This window comes from Penicillium subrubescens (assembly GCF_028828155.1).
Source record: "Penicillium subrubescens strain IBT 31985 chromosome Unknown utg000003l_segment0_segment0, whole genome shotgun sequence".
In the NCBI taxonomy this organism is placed as follows: domain Eukaryota; kingdom Fungi; phylum Ascomycota; class Eurotiomycetes; order Eurotiales; family Aspergillaceae; genus Penicillium; species Penicillium subrubescens.
In genome coordinates this window covers 955472-970785 of record NW_026643153.1, presented here as the reverse complement: position 1 = coordinate 970785, position 15314 = coordinate 955472, and the positions used below count along the sequence as shown (strand labels likewise).

At 50.1% G+C, this 15314-nt stretch overlaps 2 protein-coding genes across 2 annotated transcripts; both read left to right on the top strand.

Annotated features, from left to right (window-relative positions):
- Positions 1–4270: 4270 nt before the first annotated feature.
- N7473_004422 (GAG-pre-integrase domain-containing protein) lies at positions 4271–6850 on the top strand (the record flags this gene model as incomplete). Its single annotated transcript, XM_057150362.1, has 1 exon — positions 4271–6850. The coding sequence occupies one exon, from the start codon at positions 4271–4273 to the stop codon at positions 6848–6850; it is 2580 nt and encodes an 859-aa protein (XP_057010472.1).
- A 90-nt stretch (positions 6851–6940) lies between these two features.
- N7473_004421 (Ty1/Copia family ribonuclease HI) lies at positions 6941–9368 on the top strand (the record flags this gene model as incomplete). The annotated part of the gene is given in 2 exon segments (XM_057150361.1): positions 6941–7888; positions 7905–9368. 2 exon segments carry the CDS (start codon positions 6941–6943, stop codon positions 9366–9368), a joined length of 2412 nt encoding a protein of 803 aa, XP_057010471.1.
- Between the last annotated feature and the right edge of the window lie 5946 nt (positions 9369–15314).

The window sequence follows — 15314 nt, the reverse complement described above, 5'->3', positions numbered from 1 at the left end:
ATCGGCCGTGAATTCGAATTCGTACGAATCGATCTGTTCAATAATAATTCGAATCGAATCGAATCAGGCAAAAGTTCGATTCGATTCGATTCGTGCGGAGCGGTATTTGCGAGCTGATCCTCCGGATGGTCTTCGACAGGTCGGGCATAGGAAGCGTCCATGTTGGGCCTCGCTTGATCATGGAAGATGCTTTAGATGCTTCGCGACGTTGCACGAGAATTTATATATTTTCGATGTACGTTTCAGTGAACTGAAATAGAAATTGCTCCAAAATAATGACCGCACATGCAATTAAGCGTAATATTAGGGTGGTCAAACGTTGATAGTCTGAATCAACGGACTAATTCCCCGGTGAAACGATCACCTTCCCCGCTCATGCTCACGCAGCTACGCATGAATGAGGCCAGTTGAATCAGATTCTGTACACAGTTGAAGGTTTTAGGAAAGCCGATCTACTTGCAACAGCTGCACGTCCCGCCAGGGATGAGCCTGGTTCACCGCCTCAACGTTTCACCACTTCCGTTTATCAACGCAGCGTCAACACCATCCTCACCATCCTCACCGTCCTCACCGTCCTCACCATCCTCACTGTCCTCACCATCCTCACCATCAACACCGTCAACACCGTCCTCACCGTCCTCACCATCCTCACTGTCCTCACCGTCAACACCGTCAACACCGTCAACACCGTCAACACCGTCAACAAGCATCTCAATATCCGTGAATTACATGGGAGACACCGGCATGAACAGATGCTTCTAATACTGACGTGCCGCCTGTGATCCTATTGTCTCTATTCGCTAAGACAATACTGTATGTATGCTCTTTCTTCCCGTGTGGTTTGAGGGTTTCCACGTAGTGCCATCCTTAAATTGGAATTTCAGTGATGGAGCTCACAAGATCTATCTCTACATTAGGACAAGTCAGAATCGAGAATTTGTCTTCATTGCAATGCTATCGATTTCCCCCATGGTTCGGGCTACATGGTCCGGGCTACATAATGTACCCAGAGATGAGTCGTGCAGGTCTTGGCTTCTTCAAGGGCCGCAGCAACACTTGAATACTGGTCCCTAGCACCACGGAGAGGTGCCTGCATGTCGCTAGAGGATCATGGTGTAGACCCTGGCCCCAGGTCCTACCCGATCGAGCACACGTTTACAAACACAGGGCTCATGGTCTGTGAGGGAGGATGTTGGTAAAGCAGGCCTCAAGCTACGAGGATTTTGTTATCACAGATCCTAGACTGCGGAGTTCACTTCGTGACGCAGCGCCCCCCTGCGAGGATTTTGTCATCACAGTTCCTATCTGCGGAGTTCACTTCGTGACGCAGCGCCCCCCTGCGGAAGTCCTTAGTTGCGCAGCTTTTCCCCTGCGGAAGTCCTTAGTTGCGCAGCTTTTCCCCTGCGAAGTCCCTTGGTTACGCAGCTCTTCCCTGCGAAGTCCCTTGGTTGCGCAGCTCTTCCCTGCGGAGGTCCTTGTTTGCGCAGCGCTCCCCTGCGAAGTCCCTTAGTTGCGCAGCTCTTCCCTGCGGAGGTCCTTGTTTGCGCAGCGCTCCCCTGCGAAGTCCCTTAGTTGCGCAGCTCTTCCCTGCGGAGGTCCTTGTTTGCGCAGCGCTCCCTGCGAAGTCCCTTGGTTGCGCAGCTCTTCCCTGCAGAGGTCCTTGGTTGCGCAGCGCTCCCCTGCGAAGTCCCTTGGTTGCGCAGCTCTTCCCTGCGGAGGTCCTTGGTTGCGCAGCGCTCCCTGCGAAGTTCCTTGGTTGCGCAGCTCTTCCCTGCGGAGGTCCTTGGTTGTGCAGCGCTCCCCTGCGAAGTCCCTTGGTATCGCAGCTCTTCCCTGCGGAGTCGCTTGTTCTCGCAGTCGTCTTCTGCGGAGGCCCTTAGTGTCGCAGTTCTCCCCTGCGGAGTCGCTTGTTGTCGCAGTCGTCTTCTGCGGAGGTCCTTGTTTTCGCAGCTCACCCCTGCGGAGTCGCTTGTTGTCGCAGTCGTCTTCTGCGGAGGTCCTTGTTTTCGCAGCTCTCCCCTGCGGATTCCCCTGATAATGCAGAGCATATCCTCCGAGAGGACGTGTCCCCTACTTCACTGGGCTCATGACAGTGAATGCTAAGACCAAAAAGATTTGAAGTCTGCGGGCAGACAAGACCGTGCCGTCTCAGAGGATAAGGATCGAAGTCCTGACTTTCTAGGCCGGTCGTGGAGCGTCCTTTTATGTCTTTTCGCCTCCGGCTGCCCATATCTGCCAACTGTGCAGATTTAATAAGAGAGATGATAGACTATACTGTAATTCCGCTGAAAATATTTCATTTTTGCGGCCAGTTAAGGTGATTCAACATCTGTTGAAGTATGCGATCTAGAGTTAGCGGCCAATCTCGTCAAGCGCCCCACTTCGAACCGTGGCGTGCATGAATCTAGACGGGGCCACCCATAGAACTATATCTTAGCGGTTGTATCTTATATTCAAGATATTTACTGTGAACCACCTTCAACGGTCGTTGAAAAGCGCGTTCAACCGATCGTTAAGCAACATCGGTTGCGTTTGAACTGGCAAGAGGAAGATTCTCCCGGTTACGTGGCCAGCTTAGACGACTATACAGCTACTTACACTCCAATTGTGAATTTAGGGTCCTCTCCTCTTTATAACTGTTAATAGTATATGCTACTTTTCTTAGCGCATCTTACCTGACTGTCTGGCTTGCTAAAAGATCAAATTTTCAAACAGTCCACTAGAGCAGGTCATCTGTCCCTTCTACTACGGGCGCTAGGACAGAACGATACCGAAGATAACGAGGCGACATCGAAGACGAGAATTGCCAGGCAGCAAATACGTCAAGAGGATGTCGCAGCCTAACCAGGGCATAACTTTTGTATCAGACATCTCCGCTCGCCCGCGTACGTTCAAGACCGGAAACCACAAGGTGAGTACGGACACAGCTCCTACTTCAACCTAGACGCTCTCTAACACACTTCGTATAGAATGCTTCGATGTCTCGCCCGGTCCCTGCAAGAAACCCGTATCCGGTGAGAACAAACTCGGATAATGCCAAATCCTTTCGACTAACTGGTTGACCAAGAGTTCTCTACGCACTATTCTAGTGTCGGGATACCAAAGGGCTAGGTTCCATTTTAGGCACAGCAAATCATTCCTCAACCAATACAGCGATTTCTCGAATATCATGCGTTCTAGTATAGCGAGCGGTATTTCCCCAGAGCCATTACAGCTGCACGAGCTGTATCATCCTGATAATCGACTCTGAAGCAGACAGCACGCGGGGTGTTCAGGTCCAGCTGCCAGTAATATTTAGGGCTAGCGACATTTCATACGGGCTGTCCGCCACATAGTACTATAGGTCACCGTCTCGTATAAGACCAATAATCGCTTTGGAGATGATCCACACAGCCATTTATTTTGTTCAATGTATGTGTCGTCCCTCTTGCACCAGAGTCTCCGGCGTCTTAGAAAAACTTCCGGGTCGTGCTTCCAGAGCCAACGCGAAAGTCTGTCATTTTTCGTCAACAAGGGAATTGTTTAGCCCTGTCGAACGGAAAACGTGCCTAATTATTTGTTACTCCCCCTCCAATACGTTGTCAGCATCTGTCAAAAATATTCTTTAGATTCTTTTGCTTGCAGAATGACTTTCCCTGTGATGTACGACAATTTCTAGAAAAAATACTTAGCCATTTGGCTGAGGCGTGTCTCGAGGCTTGCAGTCACCTGGGACACATCTTGCAGTCAATTCACCTGTCGGGACATATCCTCCCGTTGGAATAAGCAAAGACATGTTGTACGTAATCCTGCTAAGCTGCGGCTCCCGCCGTATGGATTCAGGGGTATTGGACCTTGACCTGGGACATACATCTATATACACGAATCAATCAACTTTTGCTTACAAGCATAAACTGTCCACTTAACTGTGTACACAGTACCTAGCTGGTGATACCAACACTGATCAGTGGTTGATTACAACCACAGAACAGCTCGGTTTACACGACCTGGAAGAGGCATTGACCGCAAGGGAACGGGGAAACGGTTGCAGTACCCTCATTGCGGAAGGTGTGCTAAAGGATATCAAAGTATCTCACTGGGAAACGGATGCAGTACCTTTGAGACACGGAGGATTTCCAAAAGATCTACAGTTGAAACCGCAACGAAGATCTGCGTCTACCACGCGAACAACGCGTTAACGGGAAACGGCTTGCAGTACCGTCACGACACGCAACCCAACACACTCATCCCCTCGATCGACTCTATCCACGTCTTCACCGGAACGACCATCATGCTGCCGATCCCGGACAACCTCGCGTACCCTATCGAGGAGAAGACATGGGGGAAATCCGTCGATACACTCGATGAGAAGAACCAGACGGAAGGAATACTAAACGGCCATATAACTTGTGTATTGCGGGCATGGAAAATGATGGGCATTACCGACCGTGCCCTATGGAACGATTTTCGCGAAGAATTCGATGGATGGACTCTGGACACATTCAAGGTGGCAAGCAAAACCGCATTGAAGATGATTCGAATCCACCTGACTACACACGGAGTATGGATCAAGATAGCCATCGGTGTATCATACGCGAAGGGATTGTATGACTGTCTCCAGGAGGACACTCAACACGAATGGACCAAAGAAGACATCGAGGCCCATCTGAAGGAGCACCCGGACAACTTCAACTCTAGATGGAACCCTGCGCGCGATCAATCACCAACCATCCGACCAAATGCCTCGGCGGCACGAGCTACTTTGGTGAACCTACCAAATCCTCAAACCCCACGAACGAATGTTGAGAAACCACATATCGAACGAAGCGACCAGAGATGGGAAGAAGCCAGATCCGTCACGCTCGATACAGCCTATATGGACAATCGCATACAGCAACAATCCGATTACGGTAGATTCCAACAAAATTCCTCGGACATGTCGTTACCGAGAATGATTGAAGCAGTAACGAGGCAGTACAGCAACGCGGACGACAAGTATAGCGGAGGACTGTATGATGACTTCAACACAAAGTTAGTCAAGTTCTACGACGTCTGTGAAAAGATCGGCCTACAGGAGCATCAGTTCCACATCGCATTCTCGCTTATGCTTAAGGGGAGAGCGGAGAAATTTTATTTCACACGGATCAAGGGAAAGGCAAGAGATTTTCCGACAATGGTGGAGATGTTGAGGGCACACTTCGACACAGAGGAAAACCGTCAAAGATCTATCACTGAGTGGAGAGAGACCACACTCCCAAGGACCATTGCTCAAAACCCTGAGAAGTCACGCTCAGATTGCCTCGAAATGCTCTTTGATACACTGGAAAAGATCCAGCCAGGATTACCACCAGAATACCGGTCGGAGACGACACTGCGGGAACAAACTATCAATGCTTGCAGAGGTGTCGAGGAATGCAAGTTCTCCTTATATAGGCCGGCGAGCACCCTAGAGGGGGTACAAGCAGAACTACGATCCGCCGTTGCCAATGCGATCTTTCCACCTCATGCGGGGCAATTTCACGCTTATGAGGAGTACGACGTGCTCGACCAGCATTGGACTGACCGCACATACGGAGGGAGAGGCCGTGGCCGCGGAAGTTATAGCCAGCACAGAGGAAGCAATGGATACGGTAACAACCGTGGACTCACTCCCTTTCGTGGATCAGGGCCGCGAGGAAGCTACCGTGGGAGTCGACGGGGCCATCAAGGGTCCCGCCAGGGGAGATGCTACGTCTGCGGAAGGCCAGGATGCTGGTCGAAGTATCATACCGGGGAGGAACGAAGACAATCACTCGATAACTTCCGCCAGCAACACTACTTCACCACGGGCCAAGCGGCCACCCCGCAGGATTTCCAGACGTTCCTTAGTGACTTTGAAGGAGAAGAGGAGACAGAAGTGCTAGACAGCAGCGACAGGCATGAATCAACCCTGATGCTCGCAGACATGACTATCGAGGATGACGAGCACGAGGGGTTCTTCACAGAGCTCGGAGAAGTCGACGGGATTAGAATGATATCCATCCTAAACGACCAGTCAGCGTACCACTTTTTCACTAAAGACGATATTTTCCAGCAGCGACAAGCCAACGGACAGGCCATTGAAGTGTTCACACTCGACAACCGGTATTCAGCTGACACCTTCCAAGGCATTATGCCAGATACTGGAGCCTCTGGAGTTTCGTCTGCGGGTGAACCTCAATTCAAGGCATTGTGCAAGTTAGACCCCAAAGTCAGACTCAATACCTCCCGGGCTGGGGAACATAAGATCAAATTTGGAGACGGAGACCCAAAAGTCTCCTTAGGCACTGCCGATGTCGATACCCCAATTGGCTCTATTACCTTTCACATCCTTCCCACGAACACACCATTTCTCTTCTGCCTCAAGGACATGGACGCTATGGGAGTGGAGCTACGAAATAAGAAAAATGTGCTCGAGCGAGGAGACAAGAGAGTACCCATTGTACGTAAATGGGGACACCCATGGATGTTGCTGCACAATCTGGAGGAGGCAGCAGCATGGAGCCACCTTACCGAATCAGAGCTACGACAACTCCACCGGCGTTTCGGACACCCGTCGGTACATAGATTGACCCGAATCCTACAACGCGCCGGGCACGAGGTGAATTCGCAGTGCATCGACTACCTCACGAAATTCTGCCACCATTGCCAGATGAAAGGTAGATCTCCAGGACGATTCAAATTCACTTTGAAAGATGACTATGAGTTCAATTACTCGGTCATCGTCGATATCCTGTATCTGGAAGGAAAGCCCGTTTTGCAAGTTATCGATGCAGCCACGTCATTTAGTGCTGCGAGATTCCTGAGAGACATGTCGGCACGTAATGCCTGGGACGCACTTCGTGCATGCTAGATCGATACCTACCAGGGACCCCCGGACTACGTTATACACGATGCGGGGAAGAACTTCACATCTACCGAGTTCAAGCAGCTTGCATCGTCGATGTCGATCAAGGTGAAGGAGGTCCCCGTGGAAGCCCATAATAGCGTCGGGAAAGTGGAACGATACCATGCACCACTGCGCCGTGCCTACGAAATTCTCAGGGAAGAGCTCAAGAACGAGAACATTGACAGGGAGATGATCCTGCAGATGGCTGTGAAAGCTGTTAACGACTCAGCCGGACCAGATGGAATTGTCCCAACGTTGCTTGTCTTCGGGGCATACCCGAGAATGACCGAAATAGACCCACCATCACCTTCGGTAGTCAAGAGAGCTAAGGCTATCCGTGCTGCAACCAAAGAGGTCCGACGCCTGCATGCAGAGCGCCAGGTGAATGACGCGCTTGCTATGCGCAACGGCCCGAATATTACCACCACGTTGGACCTACCTTTGCAGTCAGATGTTCGAGTCTGGCGCGAGAAAGGCGGATGGAAGGGCCCATACAAGCTCTTAGCGATGGATGGAGAAATTTGCACCGTGGATATGCCATATGGTCCTACGAAATTCCGATCAACTGTTGTCAAGCCCTACCACAGAGAAGAACTCCCAGAGGGAGAGGGAGGGCAACGTCGGATTAGGGCAGAGGACGACCAAGTGGATAGGACTGTCGATTCGGAACCAGTCAACGAGCCCGATAAACCAGTCGAAATCCAACGACGAGGTCGAGGACGACCACCCGGATCGAAAAATAAACCGAAGCCGCAGACAACCGTGCGGCGGAGCACCCGAGGAAATCCTACTCATCATCAAGACCTCGAGGATCAATTCATCAATACTATCTGGGAAGGACAAGACGTTGCAATGGCACTTATGACGAACAAAGAACGAGCCGATATGGAACTGTCCATTAAGTTGAGGAATGACGGTGTCATCACGACCCCTGGATTGCCATTTGATCAATCTCGGAACGAGGAGATCGAAGGGCTAATAGCCAGAGGCGTGTTCGACTTCGTACGATACGACCCAGTCAAGCAACGCTGGTATACGCATCTTCAATTCCCGTTTGGTCAATGAAATCAAGGGCAAAGCCACGGGTACGCCTTTCGAGAAGTCACGACTCGTTATCCAGGCCTACAATGACGAAGGGAAAGGGATGATTCTTACCCAATCCCCGACGATCCAACGAGCCAGCCAAAGGGTCATCGTCGCACTGGCCCCGTCACTGAGCGAAAAGAACATCAGCCTATCGATCCGGGACATTACACAGGCATATGTCCAGTCAACAACCTCATTGAACCGACTGATTCTGGCGCACTTACCCAAGGAGATCAAGAGCAAGTTCTCAGCCGGCACGATCATGGTAGTGCGGAAGCCGTTATACGGGATCCCTGAAGCCGGAACCCATTGGTGGGCGACGTACCACAAGCACCACCGGGAAAAGCTCGAGATGGTCACATCTACTTACGACCCATGCCTGTTGATTTCGACAGCAAAGGAAGCTTTCGGTGTTGTCGGAATGCAAACCGATGACACTCTGATTTTGGGGTCCGACGAGTTCGCCAAGCTCGAGGCGAAGGAATTGGCAGAAGCAAAGTTCAGCGCTAAACCTAAGGATACACTATCTCCAGAGAACCCGCTGATATTCAATGGCTGTGTCCTGACACAGAAGGAAGGAGACGTTGCCGTTGAATTACGCCAGAAGGAGCAGGGTAAGAAGCTCAAGCTCATCGACCACAAATCCAAGGACCTCAAGCAAGCATACATGGAACAACGTGCTCGCGGAGCTTACATTGCGACGATCTGCCAGCCGGAAGCTGCATTCGACCTATCCGTTGCCGCCCAACACCAGGATCCTACGGAAGCCGACGTCAACGCGTTGAACAAACGCATCAAGTGGCAAATGAAGAACCTGGACAGGGGCATCAGATACATCGCGATAGATCTCTCAACTGCAAAGCTCTTCGTATTTGTCGATGGCTCATTCGCAAACAACAAAGATTTCAGCTCCCAGATTGGATATGAGATTATTCTCGCAAACGAGTCCACACAGGATGAGGAATTTGAGATCACCGGAAACCTGATCCATTGGAGCTCAACCAAGAGCAAACGAGTCACCAGAAGCGTCCTAGCATCGGAGATCTATGGGATGGTAGGAGGTGTCGACATGGCAATTGCAATCGGCACAACAGTCAAGATGATCATGGACCAACTCGGCTTTGGGAAGATCCCTACCATCGTATGCACGGACTCATACTCTCTTTACGAATGCCTCGTCAAGCTCGGAACCACCAAGGAGAAGCGCCTCATGATCGACATCATGGCACTTCGCCAGTCATACGAGCGAAGAGAGATAATGGAGATAAGGTGGATCAACGGGAGCGACAACCCTGCAGATGCAATGACCAAAGCAGACCCCAACAAGGCCTTGGAGAAGTTCATCAACACCAATAACTTGCGAGTGCGAGTTGAGGGATGGGTGGAGAGAAAATAGAATGGTATAGCGAGATCTACGTGGGCAACGAGGCACAGTACGATTGATCGTTTCTTTTTGATCGTTTCTTTTGATCGTTTCTTTTGATCGTTTCTTTTGATTGTTTGTTTTTGATCGTTCTCTTTTGTTCGTTCGATTTGATCATTCATTTCTTACTTGAGGGCACTGGCCTTTGCACAAAAGAAAAGTTGCCAGTGTCGGGACATATCCTCCCGTTGGAATAAGCAAAGACATGTTGTACGTAATCCTGCTAAGCTGCGGCTCCCGCCGTATGGATTCAGGGGTATTGGACCTTGACCTGGGACATACATCTATATACACGAATCAATCAACTTTTGCTTACAAGCATAAACTGTCCACTTAACTGTGTACACAGTACCTAGCTGGTGATACCAACATCACCTTTACGGTATTATTTGAAACGGGCTGTCTGTTGTCGCCACCCTACCATCTCACACGGGTAATTGAAGGTTCCCACAAAGGTCCCACCCGATTCTTAGACGGGCGAGGATTGCGTAGGCATGTTGCTGGGTGTCATAGGAGGGCGTCTTGTTAACATATGACACGAATGGCTGTCTCCATCACTATTGTATTGATAGCTGAACCTTGAGGTTAAACGTTTACGGTTATACTCAGGTAGTGAACGTCGAAGAACGTTAGTAATTCAGCGCGGACGACCTCACGTTGACATTCCCACTATCCATAACCATGCTGGCCCACTTATAACTCAAATCTCCACTTCGGTCAATCCAAGGAAATGTAACAGTGGTAATAATACTTTTCGGAGAGAAATCCAGAACTTCTCCCCACATATTTTCATTCAGCGATTGAACTCTTGCCCCTAGAATTCCTCCTCGACGATTCATCACCCTCAACCTCATCGAATTCCGCTGTCTCCCTTTCCCAAATTCTCCAATGGCGCAGCAAGACAAGAAAACCCCCGAATATCGTCCTAGCAAAGCCTTCACAGAATACAAAAAATGGTATAAGAGTTTGGAGGGAGGCTCCGGTTCCTCAGAACATACAAGCTCCTCGGAAAATGCGAAGTTATCTCGTACAAAGCCGGTGGCTTTACCATCGGAACGCGCTCGCGCATTACTTAAGAGCAGACGCTCTCGTAAGATTCGATTCGAACTTATGCCAGGAGACAAACCAGCGGATCCCACGCAACAGCATCATAAGGAGCGATTACAACCAATACTAAAACAGTAAGTGCTCCCTCCCTCCGCCCTTTGTGCCCAATATTATCTCTTCTCAGGCCCTCTTTCGGCTTAAAGTTACATATGTATTAAGCAGAATCAATCATTGATTTGGAAACTTGTTAATATGCCTTAAGAGCTTCACAACCAGAGATATAAGTTTAGCTAATCATAGCGCAGGTCGATAGAAAGGCAGGCCGCGGTGTGCGGACAACACATTCATCGCGAAGAAAACTCTCGAAGCATAAAGAAAGTCATCAGAGATATCGAAATTCTCTAGAAAGAGATGAAGCGCCTCCAGAAGGCACAGGCGTCGATGCGATCCCGACAGAGGGAAGGAGGCACTAACAAGCGAGAATAAGCTAGTGCTAGGGGTCGACTGACTGCGAGTTTCTTTGGCTGTGGAGAGGAGGTCAGCGTATTCCGGCGGTCGCGTTGCCCCGCAAGCGTCCCCAAATTGTGACGCGAGCCTAGGCATTGTTATCCATAAACTTTCAATCATATATCCGTACTTGAAATTGTCATTGTTTATTTTGTGAAGTTTATCTTGTCTGTCCACGACCAGTCTAGGACCCTTTGAGCTTTGTTAAGACATAAGACAGGATCGGAGGAGCAATGGCCACAGCCAGCAAATTGAAGATATTGAAGATCCATATGATAGGTCTGTTAACATAAACAGCCTTTCAATCCTTGACATTACAGTCCAACTTTCATGATATCGCGAGGAACTTTCTTTGTGCCCATGACACCGGCAGCGACAGGCCAACCAGCTAGGTCAGCCGTAATATGGAGCTGTCTTCCGTGACCGCCAACATGCCGGTCACCCCTCCCGGGTTGCTGCTGAAGCACCTTACATTGAAGCAGACCATAGCTGGCTATCAACATTTGGGTGCCCTTGAAAAAAATTAGTAATCAGCGTCACACCTCCGCGCCATGGTGAACAAGGAACAGCGCTCCATGCTGCATCTCACCGGCTTAACCAGCTGCCCTATTGGGATATAATATCGGGCAAGGGATTCAAGACCTGGAACTACATAGCCTCGGTCTCAGCGACGAGGCCTGCCATCTACGGTCGGTTTTGTTTAGAAGGCGATGAAGAGCGGGTGGACGAGAGTGCGGTCCTGTAATGTAACCAGTGCTGGGGATTAGTACAACTGAGCTGTGTGAAAGAATGGCTGGAGGAGCGCGATGGGGGATCTTACGTATCCTGCTGTGTCTGGTTAGTTCTAATTAGCTTCCCAGTGGATTTAAGTGCTCACACAATGTAGCCGAAGGGACGAAGATCTAGATGCCCTGCTCCGCTCACCGAGAGCGAGGGCAAATCCTAACCCAACACGTAAAGACACGCACGCAGCTCCAGTAGTAGAGCGTACGGATACCACTGATAGCAATCGGCAGATAAGTTCAGGTCGTCTACCGGTGCATTCAGTGTCACCGTGCCGCAGACGAGCACTCCCTAGCACAAGATGCAGTGACCTTCGGCCAGGTCGTCTGGCCGATAACAATAGTTCGTCTCGCCGGTTACCGCGTCTGAACCGAACGTAAACGCAAGGGTATTACCCCGACGTAGGCGACTGCGGTATAAACAGAATGCGGGAGGTGAGACTGTACATTAGATACAAAGATACGGGATATCACATACCCCTAGCACTTCTTAGATAAGTATTTACTCATATCCTCGAGAATTAAGACCCGTAACATACCCCAAAAATTACCCTCACCGTGTTCACCGTAGATAAGGAGTCTCGCGGGGGTAGGTATTCCACATTTAATCGCATCCAAGATAAGGTGACTACACCAAATCGAAGCAATCTCAGGCGCCTGCATATACATAGAGTGTTAGCATAGAACGTGCTGGGTTCCATAGCAATGATCATACCGCTTGTCTTCCGGTAACGTGGGGGTCGCCCGCGCTGTACGTTCCTGTCAGATCATCATATACTACAGAATGCAGAGCGAACCACTTTCCGAATGGTCTACTGGAAAGATTTTCCACACTCGCATACAACCATAGCGATAGTCAATCAGACGGCACTCCATAAAAAAGTCGATCTGCAATCATAGTACAATATGTCGATGTGTGCGACAGACCGGTAAAGAGGCACATTCGGTGTGTCTGACGAGCGAACTGCTGGCGGCAGCCACAGGGCACCACGTCGTTAGGGAGGGCTGTACCAAAGGGGTCAGCGTTGTTCCATGGATGATTAATGACCACTTACCTGCTTTCTCATGGAGAAGCGCCGTCTCAGTGTTCGCGGCGTTCGGGTCGGCGAGGTTGTTCGGAGACCAGGGCCGGTAGAACGACCGGTGGTGCGTACAAGCAAAGTCCAACCATCGGCAATGTATATTAAGCATATCCTTTCCCTTATCAAAGTATACGTCGACTTTCCGGTCGAGCCTTCGACGTAGGCAACCTGAATATGGTCGGTGAATTTCAGCAGAGCAAAGCAGGCTCGCAACGCTCGGTCGACTGCTCTCGCGAATGTTGTAGGCGGGAGGGTGCAGGGCTTTGCATCCTTAAACAGCTCTTACAGCTGCTCTTCGACGGTCCGGGTAGGGCAGTGGGCACACAGCATATGCCACACAGCCTGTCCGGCAGGCGTGCCTGGCGCTTGCCGAGGCTATCCCGGATTGTGTTCGTAGTCTATCTACATCAGTTATCAAAATGCGACACAGTCTATACCCAAGCACATACCTAATCATTACATCTCTAGCATCTCTAGGCGCTATAGGGCTTCGAGTTTCGAAACAAATGAGCCGCATCACTACTTGGTTACATCAGTCATTCTCCGAGCTCAGAAGTCCGGGAGGTGCCATAAAAGGTACCACTGCCTTGCCATCTCTTTCCAAAAACGCGTCATCTCTAGCAGTATCGAGCCGATACTAGTCTTGCTAGAGCCGTCCAAAGAGGGAAAGATGCATCTCTCCAGGTGGTTGTTGATTTCTGAGCCACATTGGTGCACCTTATTTCCTCATTAAGGAACATCCCGCTACTCTCCATCACGTAACACATAAGCACAACCTCGATCCTGCCGAAGACAAGGTGATTCTGAGCTTCAAAATATGCACACCTATTTTATTGCCGAGCAGAAAAGCGCAGAGAATTCTGTGTTCAGTGATATCGATTTCACCCGAAAAATGGTTCTAGGTAGCTGTAGGAAGCTATAAAGAGGAAGCCATAATAGTGCAAAAGCTAGGTGTCCGGAGGGAAGCGAACACGGGGCGGACTCGAGAAACTTCTGATGCTTATGGCCATATCACGTTAGATATATCGGAGGATATTCTGCAAAACAATCGCGTTCATCGGCTTCGTCCCCTCCGAACTTCGTTCAATAGGCCGTCTAAACGTGCCTCTTCGCATTCGCTCTCCGCGAGGACCTCCTTCAACCCGACACCCCAGCAGGCGGCGGTATACTGCAACATCATAAAGCAAAATTTGCGGGTCCCTGTCATCGGTTTCGACTTTGGCAAAACGTAAGAAAGCCTAACCCCTTCCCGACCGCAAATAGCAGAACAAAAGAAGTCTATGCTTGCCTTCGGATGCTTATTATCCAGGCGGATAAGTAGTCGTTAGCGCCTGGGAAGTATAGCGTAGAGGTGCAAACTTCGCTGTTATTTCGGAGGTTGCGTCGTCTCCACCGAGTTCCTACGACATCTTCGTGTCCATCTCCATAGCTGCGTATAATTCTATAGTTCCCAATTCCATGCCATCCACAGCTCGTTCGTTTTGACCACTTCTACCGAGCTCAGCATACTTCACTAACTTTGATCTAGAGAATATCACCGTCCTGATCGTCGATAACGCGACGTGACGCCACGTGCTTCCGTCCACCTGCCATTTCAACGACCCCAGTTTCAGCCTTCTTGAACATTATATCGCACAGCCATATGTCTCACCTAGACAAGCAGCTCTAGGCGCGGTCAACCAGCGTTGCAGCTGATGCACAGCGATGCGTCATCGACACAAGGGCCTTAACTGACCTGATCGGGCACATTTCCACGCTATATATTAGCTCTTAAGCGATAAAGAACCACTGTCTACTAAGAGGTCTGTCGTAGTTTCCCCAGGCGCCTTACCTGAATACCAAGAAGAGTGAGCACTCAGAGGCAGGACCAAATCTCTTACTATACCGGACAGAGTTATAGAGGCAGGCTGCAAGGGCTCATTGTGCCTCTATCCTGCGGTCCATTCCTTCAACTATCCTCGTAGTCACTTTTATAGATAAACTTAGGCCCCCGTAGACCGCTGACTGTGCTGTCGATAAGACAAACGCCGGTATATCATAATCTTGAAAGTCGGGAAAAGAGGGTAGCCTTCTGAGTCCGTCAGGCATACGTGCTGTAAAAGAATTCCTTATCTGCTAACTCGCGCAGTAAGTATTGCCAGATCCGAAGCGCCGCCGGTAGCTCTCAAAGAGGGCCTATCATCTCGGCGTCGGCGGAACGGGCGTGCCTCCGCAGGAGATCGACAAGTAGAGGCAAGATAGGCGTCTTCCTGCTTACGTAGAGCTTCCTCCTATATCTGTTGTACTTAGCGAGCCGCATCCCGCCAGGATACCAGTCTGCTACGGTCGCGGCAGGTAGTCGAATAGGCGAACTTATACGCGAAGAGGAATGCGCCACCCACGGTGGAATTAGTCAAGGTAATCCCATTGTGATACAGCTAACCTCGAAGCTAGGGATCAAGAATCAAGTCGCCGTATAGTGTGGAAGTGATATCGGAAGGGTAGGTGAGTCCGCGGATATC